Source organism: Cyprinus carpio, chromosome A10 (genome assembly GCF_018340385.1).
Source record: "Cyprinus carpio isolate SPL01 chromosome A10, ASM1834038v1, whole genome shotgun sequence".
Classification (NCBI taxonomy): domain Eukaryota; kingdom Metazoa; phylum Chordata; class Actinopteri; order Cypriniformes; family Cyprinidae; genus Cyprinus; species Cyprinus carpio.
The window spans coordinates 16,771,892-16,787,543 of NC_056581.1; the positions used below are offsets into that span (position 1 = coordinate 16,771,892).

Here is a 15,652-nt window from a genome sequence, read left to right on the forward strand (position 1 = left end):
TGTGGCTTTATTTACTTATTTATTAAAAAATGTATGATGTTAAAAAAGGTGTTTACAATGTGGTCACACACTTTAGGACACTTACTTTTGGACCCTTTGGACCTACATTTACACAAAGCATAAGCATGACATTTTTTGGCAGAAAATGAGAGGTTGCGGTGTTTCAGTGGGCTTGAGAATGAGTTCAGGTGGTGGGTTTGCGAGGAGGAGGTATAGCTTCATGTATTAGCACATGCAGGAGATGGCGTGTCGGTGCATTTCTTACCGAGTCGTTTCTCTGACACACTTCATTTGCGATCCAGTCCATCCTCCCCGTGAAGGGCTGTCTGCAAACCTGAATCAGTGGCAGAGAGAGTTATAATAACGGGCAGATCTGGCAGTGGTCCACTCACCCACACAGACCCACAATAGTGCTGTGCAAACTAGATTCCCCCCGAGCTGGAACTCCCACCTCTTTTACATCGACCCCTCATCAGTGATACAGCTGACATCTGCTCTGAATGAATACAGCAGTGGCAGCCTGTTTAACCGCGCTTTACCGTAACCTTATCACAAATCATGATTATTATCACTTATGTCTTTGGAAACATGCCTTTCCAAAAGGAAATGTTATAGCTGAGAGATTGATTTTCACAGCTCATGAGAATTTAACTCATTTTCATTCACTGCATCAGTGCGTAATTACGAAGTTACAGTGTAGTTTTATAATTTCCAGCTGTTTTTATTATTATTTGTAGCAAATTAATATATTTTTGTTTTTATTATTATTTGTAGCAAATTAATTGTAGTAGATTTTTTTTTAAAGAATACGTATCATTACATGATGATATATTAAATAAAATTAAATGAAAATATATTTTTCTTAATAAAAAAATAAATGCGCAAAAAATCTTTTTTTCAAATAAAATGTAAAAAAAAAAAAAATTTAATGGTGAAGGCAGTAAAAGATTATGAAAATGTCCACGGTGTGACATCGTGTCTTAAAGGTACATTGTGAATCAGTGTTATTTTACTATTATGTATATACTATTATGGTTTTATTCATATTTTAAATTGATTTGTATTTTTATATTTTCAGTATTTTTTGTAATTTTGTATTGTGTTTTTTTTATTTGCTTTGTTTTTTTATTATTATTGTAATATTACTATTTAGGTTTAATTTATTTCAGTTTTTGTTTTATTTCAGCTTTAGTTTTTATTTATTTCCAGTTAGTAATTTCAGTGTTTCAACTTTAAACAAAAATGAGAAATGTTTCCTTGGTGAATAACTAATAAGTTTCAATTTGCCATAATATATGAACATTTTATTTTAGCTTTATTTCAATTAACTTTTAATTTTTTATCATTTTTAAATTTGTAGTTTTTGATAATGCTGCTGTAGAGTTTTTTTTTTTTTTTTTTTTTTTTTTTTTTTTCATTAAATGTGTTGGTTGCAATGAATTATTGAGCCAGTACATAAGAAATTGGCATTGAAAACCATGTTATTTCCATACTGAGCAGACAATATCGATTTTAATTCAGAGCTGTCAAGTTTGATTCGGCTGGAAATGTCATATTTCAACAACAGAAGGTGATAAAGAGGTCAAAAATATGTAGTGTACACAGTAAGAAAGCTATAAAAAGTAGTGTGGATAGCAGCTCAGATCATTTGATGAGAAATGTTTGATTTTATACTGAGATCTTTAACTTCTGTTTGCAGACTAATCTTGGCATATCTGAATATAATCTGAGTCATTGTTGAGATCTCTTCTGAAACTGGCGAGTTGCTGGGTTCTTTTTCTCAAATCTCAGAAACAGAAATGCACAATGTCCATTTGCTCTGCATTGCTGTCCATGACAAACTGGATATCGGTTAATTTTTCTGAACTTGTTTATGCCTAATTGTTCCCAAACTCTTTCTCTTTCCTCCAGATGAGTCCGGTTTGACCCCTCCAGCAAGCCTTGCACCAGTGATGCAGGTACCAGTCCCTGAAGAAACCCCCAGAGGAGTTGCATCCATGGGGCAGGAATTCCTAGGGTCAGTCCTGTCTCGTAAGGATCATCTTCTGGCCCAGAAGGGTGTGACTCTTCCCAGTGGTTTACCCCCTAATTTGGTGCCCATGTTGGGAAAGAGGCTGGGGGCCGGAGCAGCTGCCCTGTCCCCCGACCAGCCCCTCTTGAAGAAGATGCTCCCTGCACACAGTGCCACTGGCAGCCCTACTTTACCTCCAGCTTACGACCTCCCCACCGAACCCCCGGAGGCCGTCGCAACGCCCAGCTGGGATACCGATGCTCCGACCCCACTCCCGAAACCTTTGGGCACCGCTGCGGTTCCCACCACTGTGAATGCTGAAACAGAGTCTGGTGTTTTCACCTCAGGTAAAAAAACTAGTAGATGTTCCTCATGCTGCTGTGCATTTACATACAATTGACTCAGTTTAACTTTGTTGTTTTGTTGGTCTCGCAAGCTCTCATGGAAATTGAATGACTCCTTAATGCTTTGTCAATGAAAATCATTGGCTAGCCAGGTTTCCGTTCACTTTTAATGCAAATTTTCTGATATTGCGTAATGCCAAGTGGAAACCCAAAGATGTGAATAAAATATCCATAATGTGCATAAAAAAGTTTGCATGGCTACTTTGGATGGATAATTTTCAGTATGAAGACATGCACATTAAAAAACATTAGTTGAAAAACAAATGTTTTCTTGGCAACAAGCTAAAATAAAATAAGCTTAAGTTGAAGTTCTAAAATGAAAATAAAGATAAATCGAAACATTAAAACACAAAACCAAATAAAACTGACAAAAGCATATAACAAAATTACTCAAATTTAAAATGAAAACTAAAAAATATAATTTTTTTAGTTATATTAGAAAATGTTAATAAATATTATAATAGTACACAAATAATACTAAATAATACTAAAAAACATTGCTTAGATAATTGGCTACTTTCCAATATCTGTTGTGATGTTAACAAACATGAAGTTCATCAGAGCATTTTGTCTAATTAAATGTAATTCATTTATCATGATTATTAAAGCCAGTGTCTGTTTGTACTGAATGCAGTGGCTAGTTTCACTAACTCTGGCCACCATTGCTCAGATATTTAATTTTTATTATTAATAATAGCATATATGACACTTTGTGTTAGTAGCATCTGTCATGGTTTACTTTAGTGTAAACAAAATATTTATTGCCACTGGAACTAACCAGTATAAACTATCCTGAAGCAGCATGGAAACTGGAGCTACTCTAAGCTGGCATTTTTAGCGGGGAAATGTACAGCTACAGCCACATGATGTAGATGTTTCTCCTCGCTGTTGTTTTCCATCTCGAATCCCCTCTGTAGACATTCTCAGATGAACGGTTGGGATTTTAATGTCGTCTCTCTGCCATTTTCCTCCAGCTGTAACAAACTGCAGGGTCAATTTCACCGACCCAGAGGGTTACATCGATTCTTCAGACGATCCGCCCCTCCCTGAAGGAGCGTTCCTGCAGTGCACTTATACAGTGACTGTCTATGTGGGCTACGGTGTGGAGCTACAGGTACCTTTTAATATGAGCTTTGAATATTGCTTCCATTAATCATATATTTCCTCCACTGCCAAGTGATATGACAAACTACGCTGGATATTCTTGACTGAATGGACACCTGTTAATGCATGGATCTCTTTAAATGACATGCTAATAGACTGTGTAATCCAACAAATAAGCAGATGCAGAACACCGACCATAGCATGTGGCCCCAAGGGAGTTATCTGGAAATTGTTATCTGCTGCCTAACAAGCTTTTTTTCCTCCTGTGCCTAGCACATTTTCTCGACACCCTCGGATACAGGTGACTGAGCTTAACAACCCTGCGTCCGGTTGAACATGCCCTCTAGTGGCACGTGGTGTATTTGCACGGATCTAATTACTGGAGTTGAGCACTTCAGGCCAGTGTCCTGGCAGCAGTGCATTTCCTGAGAGCCATAGCCACACAAGCAGATGTTAATGAGAGAAACAGGGGTTCGTTGGCGTCGCACTGCTGCAGTGCCCGCATACAGCCGGCTGTAATCCCATGTCCACGTCCTCTGTCCTTCTGTGGATAATTCACGCCCATGACATAATCTCTAATTACCACTTTAATCCACAGCCAAAGTCCTGCTGTGTGTATGTGTGTGTGTGTGTGTGTGTGTGTGTGTGTGTGTGTGTGTGTGTGTGTGTGTGTGTGTGTGTGTGTGTGTGTGTGTGTGTGTGTTGAATATTCTGTCTCAAGGGATTAAAACACTTCCTATTAATTTGGTATGTATACACACACACTGTCCTCATGGGATCGGATGAGATACAGATAACCCATGCTGGATGTGATATGCTTTAAAGTCAACATGAAATCAACATGCACCCTTTTTACTGCCTTATTGCACATTCCTGATGTTATTTTGCACAATTCATTGTTGCACGTTATTTCAAAGAAAATGAAAAATGTTGTAATCTTCCATCAAAATGTATTAAAATTTTTTCAAGGAAAATCTATGAAAATTAAGCAATGTAACACCAAAGACACATTTAAATAAACCATATGAAAAAATATATATGTAAATTAGTTACTTTTTCAACATGGTGTGAAGAATCACTATGCAAGCCTTTGAACTTTGAAAATTTTATATTAATTTTAGATTAAAAGTGTCTAAATTGATACTAATGACCATTTTGACACTTTATTATATATGAGCATCTTTTTTTATTTTAAAAATAAAATGTGTGTGTAAATAAATGTATAACAGTACATTTACAGTATTTTATTTTTATTTATTATTATGTATTCAATATTTCAGGTAATATCAGTGTATATATAAATAAAATATGTTATTAAATGAAATATTGGATATATAAATATAATAAACATAATAATCAAATGTATTTATATGAATTATTAATATATAATTGAATCTATGATAGTTATTCACATGTACATATTACATATTAACACAATTTTTTTTATTATATACATTTATTTTATATTATGATGTATCCAATATTTCAATTAATATCAGTATATATACAATTCATTATTATATGAAATATTGGGTATATAATCATAACAAATATAATAATTTAATATATACAAATTTATTTATTTATTTAAAAATTATAATACACACACACACACACACACACACATATATATATATATATTTTTTTGGCACACTTGTTAAACCTTGCAACAATGCTTAGCAATGGAAAACAAAATTATTCGAGAATAAAGAGGTATAGAAGTAACATAAAATAACTGTAAATGTCTTAGACGTTACTTGTCAGATGAAGAGGACAATCTATTTCATGTTATTAAAAAAAAAAATTGGTTATATTGTTATACATATTGTTTTAATGAGTGAAGTCAAGGCACATGTCACTGTCTCTATATTTTGAGAGTTACTCATGCATGAAGGTACCATTATATAATTATCAGTGACCATCATTGCACTCAAATGATAAGAATGTTGCTGTGAATGCTGTATTGTTCTTGCCATACGTGCTTCATGGTGTACTGTGTGTTTCTTACCAGTGCTTCCTGCTAACATGATTGGCATTCCTTCGTTGTAGGTCAAAAGTGTCAACCTGTCAGAAGGTGAGCAGCTGTCAATCAGAGGGGTAGATGAAGCCGGGGCCCTGCTGGTTCTGGCCAATCAGACACTTCTGGTGGAAGGTCAGGTGATCCGCAGCCCGACCAACACGCTGTCTGTGTTCTATCACTCGTCTCCAGAGGGAGGAGTCGGCATATTCCAGCTGCATTATCAAAGTGAGTCTTTTTCAAGACAAGCCACTTATGCATTAAACACAGCATCTGTGGGACTTGCCTCTTGCTGTGGTTTTATAGAGATAATTACTCTTTTACATAAAACTCTGATGTTTATGTAATATTATAGTAATGAGTCCCAAAGGTGCTTGTGTAAATGCTAAAAACGCTTCACATTCGGACGTCTCAGTACTTGTTGTGCTCTTGTTGAACTTGTTAGTCGCCGGCCAGACTTTGTCTCCAAACTTTTAATTGGAAAATTCTCCATTTGGTTAATTTGCTTGCTTATCTAACTTGATAGCTTCTGCCGTGTCCATTAACTGGCTAATGTACTTGTAGTAATGTATTTCACGAGGCTTTATTGTGCCATCTTGTGTGCAATTTGTTTCATTCTGCATCCTCAAGTGGCATAAGCATTAATTTTCTTCATAAATGATTAAAGGTATAGTTCACTCCCAAAAATCTGTCATTAATTACTCAGATGTCATATAAGGAGAGTTTTTGAAGGATAATCATGCACTCTTTTATTGTCCAGTTTTTCGCCTGAGTTGTGCCCTACCTCGACGGCCTCATTTTGGGGAGGTGTCAGTAAAAGATCTGCATCCTGGAGGCACGGCCCATTTCCAGTGTCACATGGGATACCACCTGCAGGGGGACGCCACACTCACGTGTCTCAATGCCTCCCTGCCTGTGTGGAGCCAACATGAGCCAAGCTGCAGAGGTGAGACACTGAGATAAGTAGAGGAACAAGTGCTGAGATATTTATATAAATAGAAGTCATTTAAACAAACTCCTAACCCTCATATTAAACATGTATTCTATACGTATATATGTGACACTGAAGACTGGGGTAATGATGCTATAAATTCAGCTTTGCATCACAGAAATCAAAAAAAAAATCAGCCCCTTTTAAAATAATGACATTTTCTTGCTTTGCAGCCTGAAATGAAGACGCACACAGTTTTAATTTTATCCAGCTGTATTTACTAAGTGTAACTTATAACATGCAAGTGAAAGATAAAACAAATAAACACATTTTTTCTGACATGTTAGTGTTACATCTTTCTCTTGGATGTTATAAGATGCACTGATGTATATATATATAGTAATAATAGAAATAGGTTATTTAAAAGAATGTTAATATAACACAAACACACACATATACATATACATATATATATATATATATATATATATATATATATATATATATATATATATATATATATATATATATATATATATATATATATATATATATATATATATTTGTTTTATTACTTTATTTATTTTAAAAAAGAGTCATAAACACATTTTCCATTATTCCATCATCAAGCTTTGTGTGGAGGGGTTGTAAAAAATGCCACAGTGGGCCGTGTACTGTCCCCCTCACCCCATCCGGGCCCTAACAGCACCCTGGACCGCAGCTGCTCTTGGTCCCTGGAGGCTCCTAACGGCCTGAGGCTGCACCTGCATTTGGAGAGAATGGTCTTGGGTCCGACAGACAGGTAATAATGTGTGTCATCTAAATCAATGCACGATTTTTGTATGTATATAAGAGACTCAAGCTTTCTCCCATGAAACAGGCTGGTCTTATGGAGCGGCCTCGATGCAGGGTCAGTGGTCCTGTTTGATTCCGGGCATGGCGGTCCCATCCCGTTTGAGGGAGTGATCAGCGAAGGTCCAGCTGTCCGGGTCCAGTTTATAACAGACCAACCTAATAGTCACAACACTGGATTCAATATACGTTATGAGGGTAGGCCACATGCATCTCTGCAACACCAAACTTGTTGGGCTGATACATCCAACTAAATGTAAACCTACCAATAAATAATTTGGACATTAAACCATCTGATGCATGAATTATTAAATCAGGAAGGTAAAGGAAATAAAATACAGTTTATTTATTTGTTTAGATTTATAAATTAATAGAAATATATTTTATAATATAATAAATTAATATAAACATTAAGCTTCTCTCTCCCCAGAATTATGTATTTTGATATGATAGTAAAAAATAGCTTGAATTTTACATAATATTTAAATACATATAAAATGAATATTTTTCTCCTATATTTCCTACGACAGAAATAGTATGTATGTAAATATATATGTGTGTGTGTGTGTGTGTGTGTGTGTGTGTGTGTGTGTGTGTGTGTGTGTGTGTGTGTGTGTGTGTGTGTGTGTGTGTGTGTGTTATAATAAACAATGTTTCCGTACTTTATCTATCACCACTTAAATAAATAAATGAGTAAATAAATAAATACAAACAAGAGAACAGTGATACTGAATGATGTGTAAAGATGTAACATCACAACCGCAAATATTAAAAAAGCTTTTAAAGACCTGCCAAAGTGGACATCATAACACTTAAAAATATGTAAATTTTATTGCATTAAATTATTATTATTATTATTATTATTATTATTATCAAATGATTGGGAATCAGCTACTTTCTGTTACGTGTTTTGCTTGAAAAGTGTGCTAATGAAATTGGAAATTGTCCAATTGTTGTATTGTTTTATCATTTAAACCATAAAATAAATGGTTTCAATGGTTTTTTATTATGTGTTTTGCTTGAAAAGTGTGCTATAGCATGTTTCTTTAAGTACATTTTGTTTGATATTTTATCTGTATATATTATTTCTAATATTTTTATTTATGTCCTGTATCTGATATCTCGTGCAATAACATGTGTACATTCTTAAGTGTAACTGATCTAGCTAATCAAGGTTAATCAATCTAACGTGATTCTCTGGATTGTTCGTTACTCTAGCTGATAGAGCTTGTTTTAATTGTTCACGTTTAGCATTTGAGAAGGGTCACTGCTATGAGCCATACATCCAAAATGGAAACTTCAGCACGACAGACCCAACTTATGGCGTGGGGACGGTGGTGCAGTTCACCTGTGACCCCGGGCACTCGCTGGAGCAGGGGCCACCCGTCATCGAGTGCATCAACACACGAGACCCCTACTGGAACGACACAGAGCCCCTCTGCAAAGGTACAGCCATGACAGATGATCAGAACTTTACTCTACATGCATAATACACATCACTGCCTGACAACATTTATCCTTTGCTAAATGTCATGGGATGGCAGATTTGAAGCTAATTAGAACATTTTCTCTAATTATGCTATGGTAATTGCATAGAATGTTAATGGTATGTTAATATTCAAAAACGGCCTTTGATCTAAGTGCTTTTTAGAATTTCATCTTTTTTGCTGTGAGGCTGATGAATATTCTCACATGTCGGCCTGATCATCAGTAGTCGATGACTTTTAGTTGTTGCCCTATATTAAACACATCAGTAAATAACACTAACATATAAACATAAAGGTTTTCTGTGACTGACATCAGGTCATAACACTAACAGTTGAACATAACACTGGTCAACCCCACATGGTGTGTTACACATGCTTGTTATCGCTTGGGTGTTACATGCAATTAATATCATATATATATATATATATATATATATATATATATATATATATATATATATATATATATATATATACAGACTTCTGACATTTTTTCCACTTTCTCATGAGACAGACAACAATGTGACAGAGAAATCAATGTGACACGTGTCTGTGTGGCCTCTCTGCAGCTCTCTGTGGTGGTGACCTGTCCGGCCCCAGCGGCGTTATCCTGTCTCCAAACTGGCCCGAATGGTACGGGGAGGGCGAGGACTGCAGCTGGAGGATTCACGTCGACGAGGACAAACGTGTCCTGCTGGACGTGCAGCTGTAAGTCCTTCTGGAACATTCTGTTCTGAAAACAACAGCAAAGTCTGTTGGTTTGCCTGCTCTGGCGGCTGATGCATCAAGCTGCTGCAGAAATCGAACGAAACCCACAGACCTGCTGGATGCGATGACTCACCAAACCGCCTGAATGACTCGTTCATTTTCTCATTTCCTCCCACACAAACCCCTCACCTCTCGCCCACTGTCTCTTTCTCTCTCTCTCATTAGCTTGAATCTGAGCGACAGCGATATGCTAACCATTTTGGATGGAGATGAGGTCACAACACGTATATTGGGGCAGTTTGTTGGGGGAACCAGCCCGTTTAAGATGTCCTCCTCGACCCCTGACCTCACCATCACCTTCCACTCGGACCCAGCCGGTCTGGTCTTTGGGAAGGGAGAGGGTTTCATCATCAACTACATGGGTAAGGACACTCGAGCTAATTGCAACACAGTTAAAACGCATAAATTAGACTCAGTCTCATAAATATTGCACTCAAACGTATCAAGAGTGTTCTCAAAACCTGATTGCCTGGAACTGAAGAGTTTTGTTTGCATAATAAGCAAGATATCTTTGAGAACACTTAAATACTTCATACTAACCTGCCCATAAACGTCATGTAAAACAACAAACATTGGTTGGTCACTTGATATATTTTCTTTTGGGCAGTACTTGAGGAAATGACACTGTGGACCAGGCCATTGTTATTTTAGTGTTATTTATACACTATTATAGTATTTATTAATTTTGAATTAGCTTTAATTTTCATTTTTAATTTTAGTTTATGTTTTAGTAATTTTAATATGTGCTTTTGTAATTTTCATTCGTTTTATTATATATTTCTATTTATTTCTATTTATTTTGTTTATTACTTTAACTTATAAAATTTTACATTTTTCAATGGCAAATAACTAAAATAAAACCTTTGAACATTGAGTTTTTCATCTTATATTAATATTTTATTTTATTTCAGATAATTTACTACTTTAACTTAAAATAAAATTAGAAATGTTGCCATGGCAAAGAACTGCAATAAAATAAATTTAAGTTGAAGTACTAAAATGACTAAAGCTAAAATAAAAATAAAATATAAATATTAGAAGAAAATCTAGTTTAAGTTTTTCATTTAATATTTGTATTTTAATATTTATTTCAGATTTAGTTTTAGTAATTTTAGTACTCCAGCTTAGACTAATTACAATTAGTTGCTAAAGCAACATTTCTAATTTTCGTTTAAGTTTAAGTTTTTTTATTTTAAGTTTTTCTTCTAATATTCATGTTATTTTTATTTCCATTTTAGTCATCTTAGTACTAAGTTTAAGTTCTATGTTTTTCATGTAATATTTATATTTTTATTTTATTTTATTTTATTTTATTTTATTTCAGTTAACAAAAACTAACAAAATTTTGGTTAACAATAGTCAGTAGTCTGGCTAAACAAAATTAGTCATTCACAGTATACAGACAAATTTAATTTCCCAACTAAAGACGAGCTTTCAATCTTGTATGAGTATCACGTACACACAGAGGGAATCTCAATGCAACTCTTTCTTTTCAAATTACTTAACTGATGTTCTCAAATGGTCAGCATCCATTTCAATCCATGGATTTTTTTTTTGTTTGTTTTTGTTTTTGTTTTTTTTGTTTTTTTGCACCGATGCAACTATTTTCAGCTCCTGAAATCTCCCACCATCCTCTTCTCCTCCTCCTCTCCTGGCTGTCCTCATTCATTCACATTTAGTTTTGTCTCTATCCTCTCCCATAGGATACACACACAGCACGTTAGCATGCAATCTCCAGTAATGGCTTGAACTAAAAAGACAGAGATACTCTTTTTATGTAATATAATGGTAGAGGATAAAGTTCCCAGCTGAATAAAGGTCACAGACACACTGTGAATTCACAATGGCGGTCGATTTGCTCTTGATCAAACTGCTCATGAACTGAGTGCATGTGGAATCTAAAGAAAACCCCATTAGTACTGCACTAACATCGTACATGAACATCCAGCTATGTTAGGAATAACTGATCTGTTGGAAAACTGAATGCCTTTTGAATAAAAAATTCATTTACTCAGGCCTTCTACATTTATTTATGATTTTTTGCCTACTACGAGATCTGAAATCTTATGAATAAAGAACTAAAAGTGTCAGAGCTGTGACCTAGCGGTTAGCGCACATGCTCCCACACTGAGCCGACACGTTTGTGTGGGCAAAGCACGATCAACTTGAATTTTTGATTCCTGAAAGGCCAAAAATAATATAAAACTAGATTTTACAATTCCTAAATATGAGTGAGTAGCGCTTGCTCATGCATAAGTCACCTCCGTAATGCTAGGGTGTTGTGGGTGATGGTTACTTACTGGCCTAGGTCAATTAAATCCACCCTCATGTGAGATTCTGGTCCCTATGAGTCACATTTCTCCTTTAATGTGAGTAAATGGGACTTTTATTATCTGCTAGGCAAAAATTGTCCAGTCACTTAGAAGACTAATAACACCTTTTAAATCAGATGTCATGTGTATATAGGTACGTGCATATATGATTGATTATATATATATATATATATATATATATATATTACATATATATTGATATATTTTTTTATTTTTATTTTTTTTTCATATATTTTTTTAAATATTTATTTTTGGGAAGATTCATTTACTTTTTATTTTATTATTATTTTATAATTATTTATTATTTTATTTTTGGGTGGGTTGGTGACAATGTTTTTTTGCTATCCTGTCAATATAGACTTTCTGTGTGATAAATAGAAGAGGTTAAATATTTTCACTCCTTTTTTCAGAGGTGTCACACAATGACTCGTGTCCAGACCTGCCTGAGATCCAGAATGGCTGGAAGACCACTTCTCACGTGGCGCTGGTGCGTGGAGCCCGTATCACGTATCAGTGCGACCCAGGGTACGACCTAGTGGGGAGTGAAACCCTGACCTGTCAGGTGGACCTGAGCTGGAACATGCAGCCTCCATTCTGCGAGAAGAGTGAGTCAAGCACAGTTGGGTGTCTTTGCTAAATGGAGTCGAATAGAACTTTAACTTTCAGCAGATTCAAATGTCATCCTTCTCAGCTGTGTCTCCTTTTCTCGCTTCCCCTCATTAGTTATGTACTGCACAGACCCTGGACACGTGGAGCACTCTACACGCACACTGTCTGATCCCAAACTCTTGGTTGGCACCACTATCCTGTATAGCTGCATTCCCGGATATATCCTGCAGGGCGGCGCCACACTCACTTGCTATGGTCGAGAACCCGGCACCCCTGTTTGGACGTCTCGCTTGCCTCATTGCGTTTGTGAGTTCCCACAAATGTTTTGTCTGAAATTTCTGTATTTTATCTTTTAGTTCCTGTTTAATCCCTCAATTATTCCTGATTTAATTCCCTGTATATTAGCGGAAGAGTCAGTGTCCTGTGAGAATCCTGGCCTTCCTGACAATGGCTACCAGATATTGTCTAAAAGGCTTTACCTACCAGGAGATTCTCTAACATTCATGTGCTACCAAGGCTATGAGCTTATTGGTGAGATGGCTATCAAGTGCATTCTGGGAAATCCCTCTTTTTGGAGTGGTCCATTACCTCTTTGCAGAGGTAAGAATCAAATATGGTATTTACAAAAAAATATGTACCCATATATAATATGTATATATATATAAATGTATAGGGTTAACCCTTTATACCAAGATTTATTTTTTTATTTTCTACTATAAAAATAACAATAATAAAAATCTATATTATTATTATTATTATTATTATTATTATTATTATTATTATTATTATTACTTTGTTACTGTTATTTTACTTCCCAACTATTACAAACTAAGCTGCATAACAGATATTTTCTTTTCAAATGCATTTAATGAATATTCAAAGAGTATATTTATATATTCAAAAATTAAATATTGTCTTAGGATATTCATTATGTTTTTGTTATGCAGCTTCATAACAGATGTTTAATTTTCAAAGGTATTTAATTAATATTCAAAAAATATATTTAATATATTTAAAAATTACAAATATTCTAAGAATACTTCCTTCAATTTATGTAATAAAGCTTCATTAGGGTAGTAATAAATGGAAAACAAAGTGCAAATGTTAGGATTCTAATGTTATTATAAAATTAAATCATAACATTATCAATTAAATTCCCATTTATTACTACCCTAAATATACATATATATATATATATATATAAAGTAATGGTGATCACAAAATGTAATCCTAACATTTGCACTTTGTTTTCAATATAATACAACAAAAACTAATTATATGTCTAATGTTATTGTTTGATTACATTATAATATTATACATTAAATGCTGAAGTATGTATTAAATATATTCATTTTTATGTAATATATTTCAGCCAATCATGAATGCTCTAGCAATCATGCACTAGAGGGTAAGTTTTATTTTTTTAATATACTGGTTTAAGCAAAGGTTTAGCTTGTTTAGATCAACTGTAAGTGTCTACCTTTAATATCACAAGCAGCAAAGATGCATTGTTATCAGAGAGATTATATATTTATAATGTTTGATAGATGTAGTGTGTAAAGCTGGTGGAAATGAATTACTAGCGTATATCATCCTTGTATCTTGTCTAGTGGCTGAAGCCACGGCAGACTCTTCTTTTGATGGAGGAAGTATGGCTCTAGCAATATTTATACTGGTGCTGCTAGTGTCTGTTTTACTGGGAGGAGCCTACATCTATGTCACGAGGTGAGCAATACATACAGTGAAAAGTATAAGTCTAATGTGAGCACAGCTCTTTAGTATTTACTAATTGTATAACAATAAAGAGCTACCATTGTTCATGGGCACTTCACATGTTCTGCTTCTGATTTAATAGATTGCTCAAAGCTACTTGTATTAATAAAACAGTGCTTAGATCCACCACTTGTTGTGAAATGAGATTGGTTTCTTCATAAAGCATGGCTTGAAGTGCAATGATATGTGTAGGTGGGAAAACATCATGACTGTCCATTGCTGATGCGAGAGAACGTCCTTCATATGAACCCCTTTGAAACACTCTTCTCTGTTCCTCAGGTGCCGTTATCATTCAAACTTGAGACTTCCTCTGATGTATCCGCATCCCTACAGCCAGATCACCGTGGAAACCGAGTTTGACAACCCTCTCTACGAGACTGGAGGGGTGAGAATCTCCCAGAACACCTCAGTAACCACATAACAAGGCCCTTGAAATCCCCTAGAACATCTAAGCAAACCACCTAGCAACCATCCAGAACCCCTTGGGAACTACATGGTACTGCCTTGTCCCAGAGCACCCTAGCAACCACACAATAATCCTAGCGATCATCCAAAGCACCTGAGCAGCCACCTATCAACTCAATATCATCATTTGGGGAAGTCGTAGCCTAATGGTTAGAGAGTTTGACTCCTAACCCTAAAGTTGTGGGTTCGAGTCTTTGGCCGGCAATACCACGACTGAGGTGCCCTTGAGCAAGGTACTGAACCCCCAACTGCTCCCCTGGTGCTGCCAAATAAATGGCTGGCCACTGCTCCGGGTGTGTGTTCACGGTGTGTGTGTTCACTGCTGTGTGTGTGTACTTTGGATGGGTTAAATGCAGAGCACCTATTCTGAGTATGGGTCACCATACTTGGCTGTATGTCACTACACTTCACTTTATTTACTTCACTTTATACCTTATACCTTTATAACCTCTTGGAAACTACATAATGACACCCTGGAAACCACCCAGATAACCCTAGCAACTGAAAACACCCTAGCAACCACCTAGTAACTCCCTAGCAACAAGCCAGAACCTATTGGAAACTACATAATGACACCCTGGAAACCACCCAGATAACCCTAGCAACTGAAAACACTGAAAACACCCTAGCAACCACCTAGTAACTCCCTAGCAACAAGCCAGAACCTCTAGGAAACTACATAATGACACCCTGGAAACCACCCAGATAACCCTAGCAACTGAAAACACTGAAAACACCCTAGCAACCACCTAGTAACTCCCTAGCAACAAGCCAGAACCTCTAGGAAACTACATAATGACACCCTGGAAACCACCCAGATAACCCTAGCAACTGAAAACACTGAAAACACCCTAGCAACCACCTAGTAACTCCCTAGCAACAAGCCAGAACCTCTAGG

The 15,652-nt window shown here is 35.8% G+C and overlaps 1 protein-coding gene across 3 annotated transcripts in view; it reads left to right on the forward strand.

The window, feature by feature from the left end:
- The window catches only part of LOC109090016 (seizure 6-like protein), a 37,300-nt gene that overhangs the window by 19,899 nt on the left and 1,749 nt on the right, over window positions 1–15,652 (forward strand). For all 3 annotated transcript variants that reach the window (XM_042765449.1, XM_042765450.1, XM_042765451.1), the window contains 15 exons: window positions 1,912–2,358; window positions 3,390–3,529; window positions 5,569–5,764; window positions 6,297–6,482; window positions 7,098–7,269; window positions 7,348–7,517; window positions 8,571–8,765; window positions 9,376–9,514; window positions 9,740–9,936; window positions 12,318–12,512; window positions 12,631–12,822; window positions 12,922–13,116; window positions 13,889–13,924; window positions 14,127–14,241; window positions 14,569–14,674. In XM_042765449.1, the coding sequence (XP_042621383.1) occupies window positions 1,912–2,358; window positions 3,390–3,529; window positions 5,569–5,764; window positions 6,297–6,482; window positions 7,098–7,269; window positions 7,348–7,517; window positions 8,571–8,765; window positions 9,376–9,514; window positions 9,740–9,936; window positions 12,318–12,512; window positions 12,631–12,822; window positions 12,922–13,116; window positions 13,889–13,924; window positions 14,127–14,241; window positions 14,569–14,674 (2,681 nt within the window). The remainder of the gene's footprint in view (window positions 1–1,911; window positions 2,359–3,389; window positions 3,530–5,568; window positions 5,765–6,296; window positions 6,483–7,097; window positions 7,270–7,347; window positions 7,518–8,570; window positions 8,766–9,375; window positions 9,515–9,739; window positions 9,937–12,317; window positions 12,513–12,630; window positions 12,823–12,921; window positions 13,117–13,888; window positions 13,925–14,126; window positions 14,242–14,568; window positions 14,675–15,652) is intronic.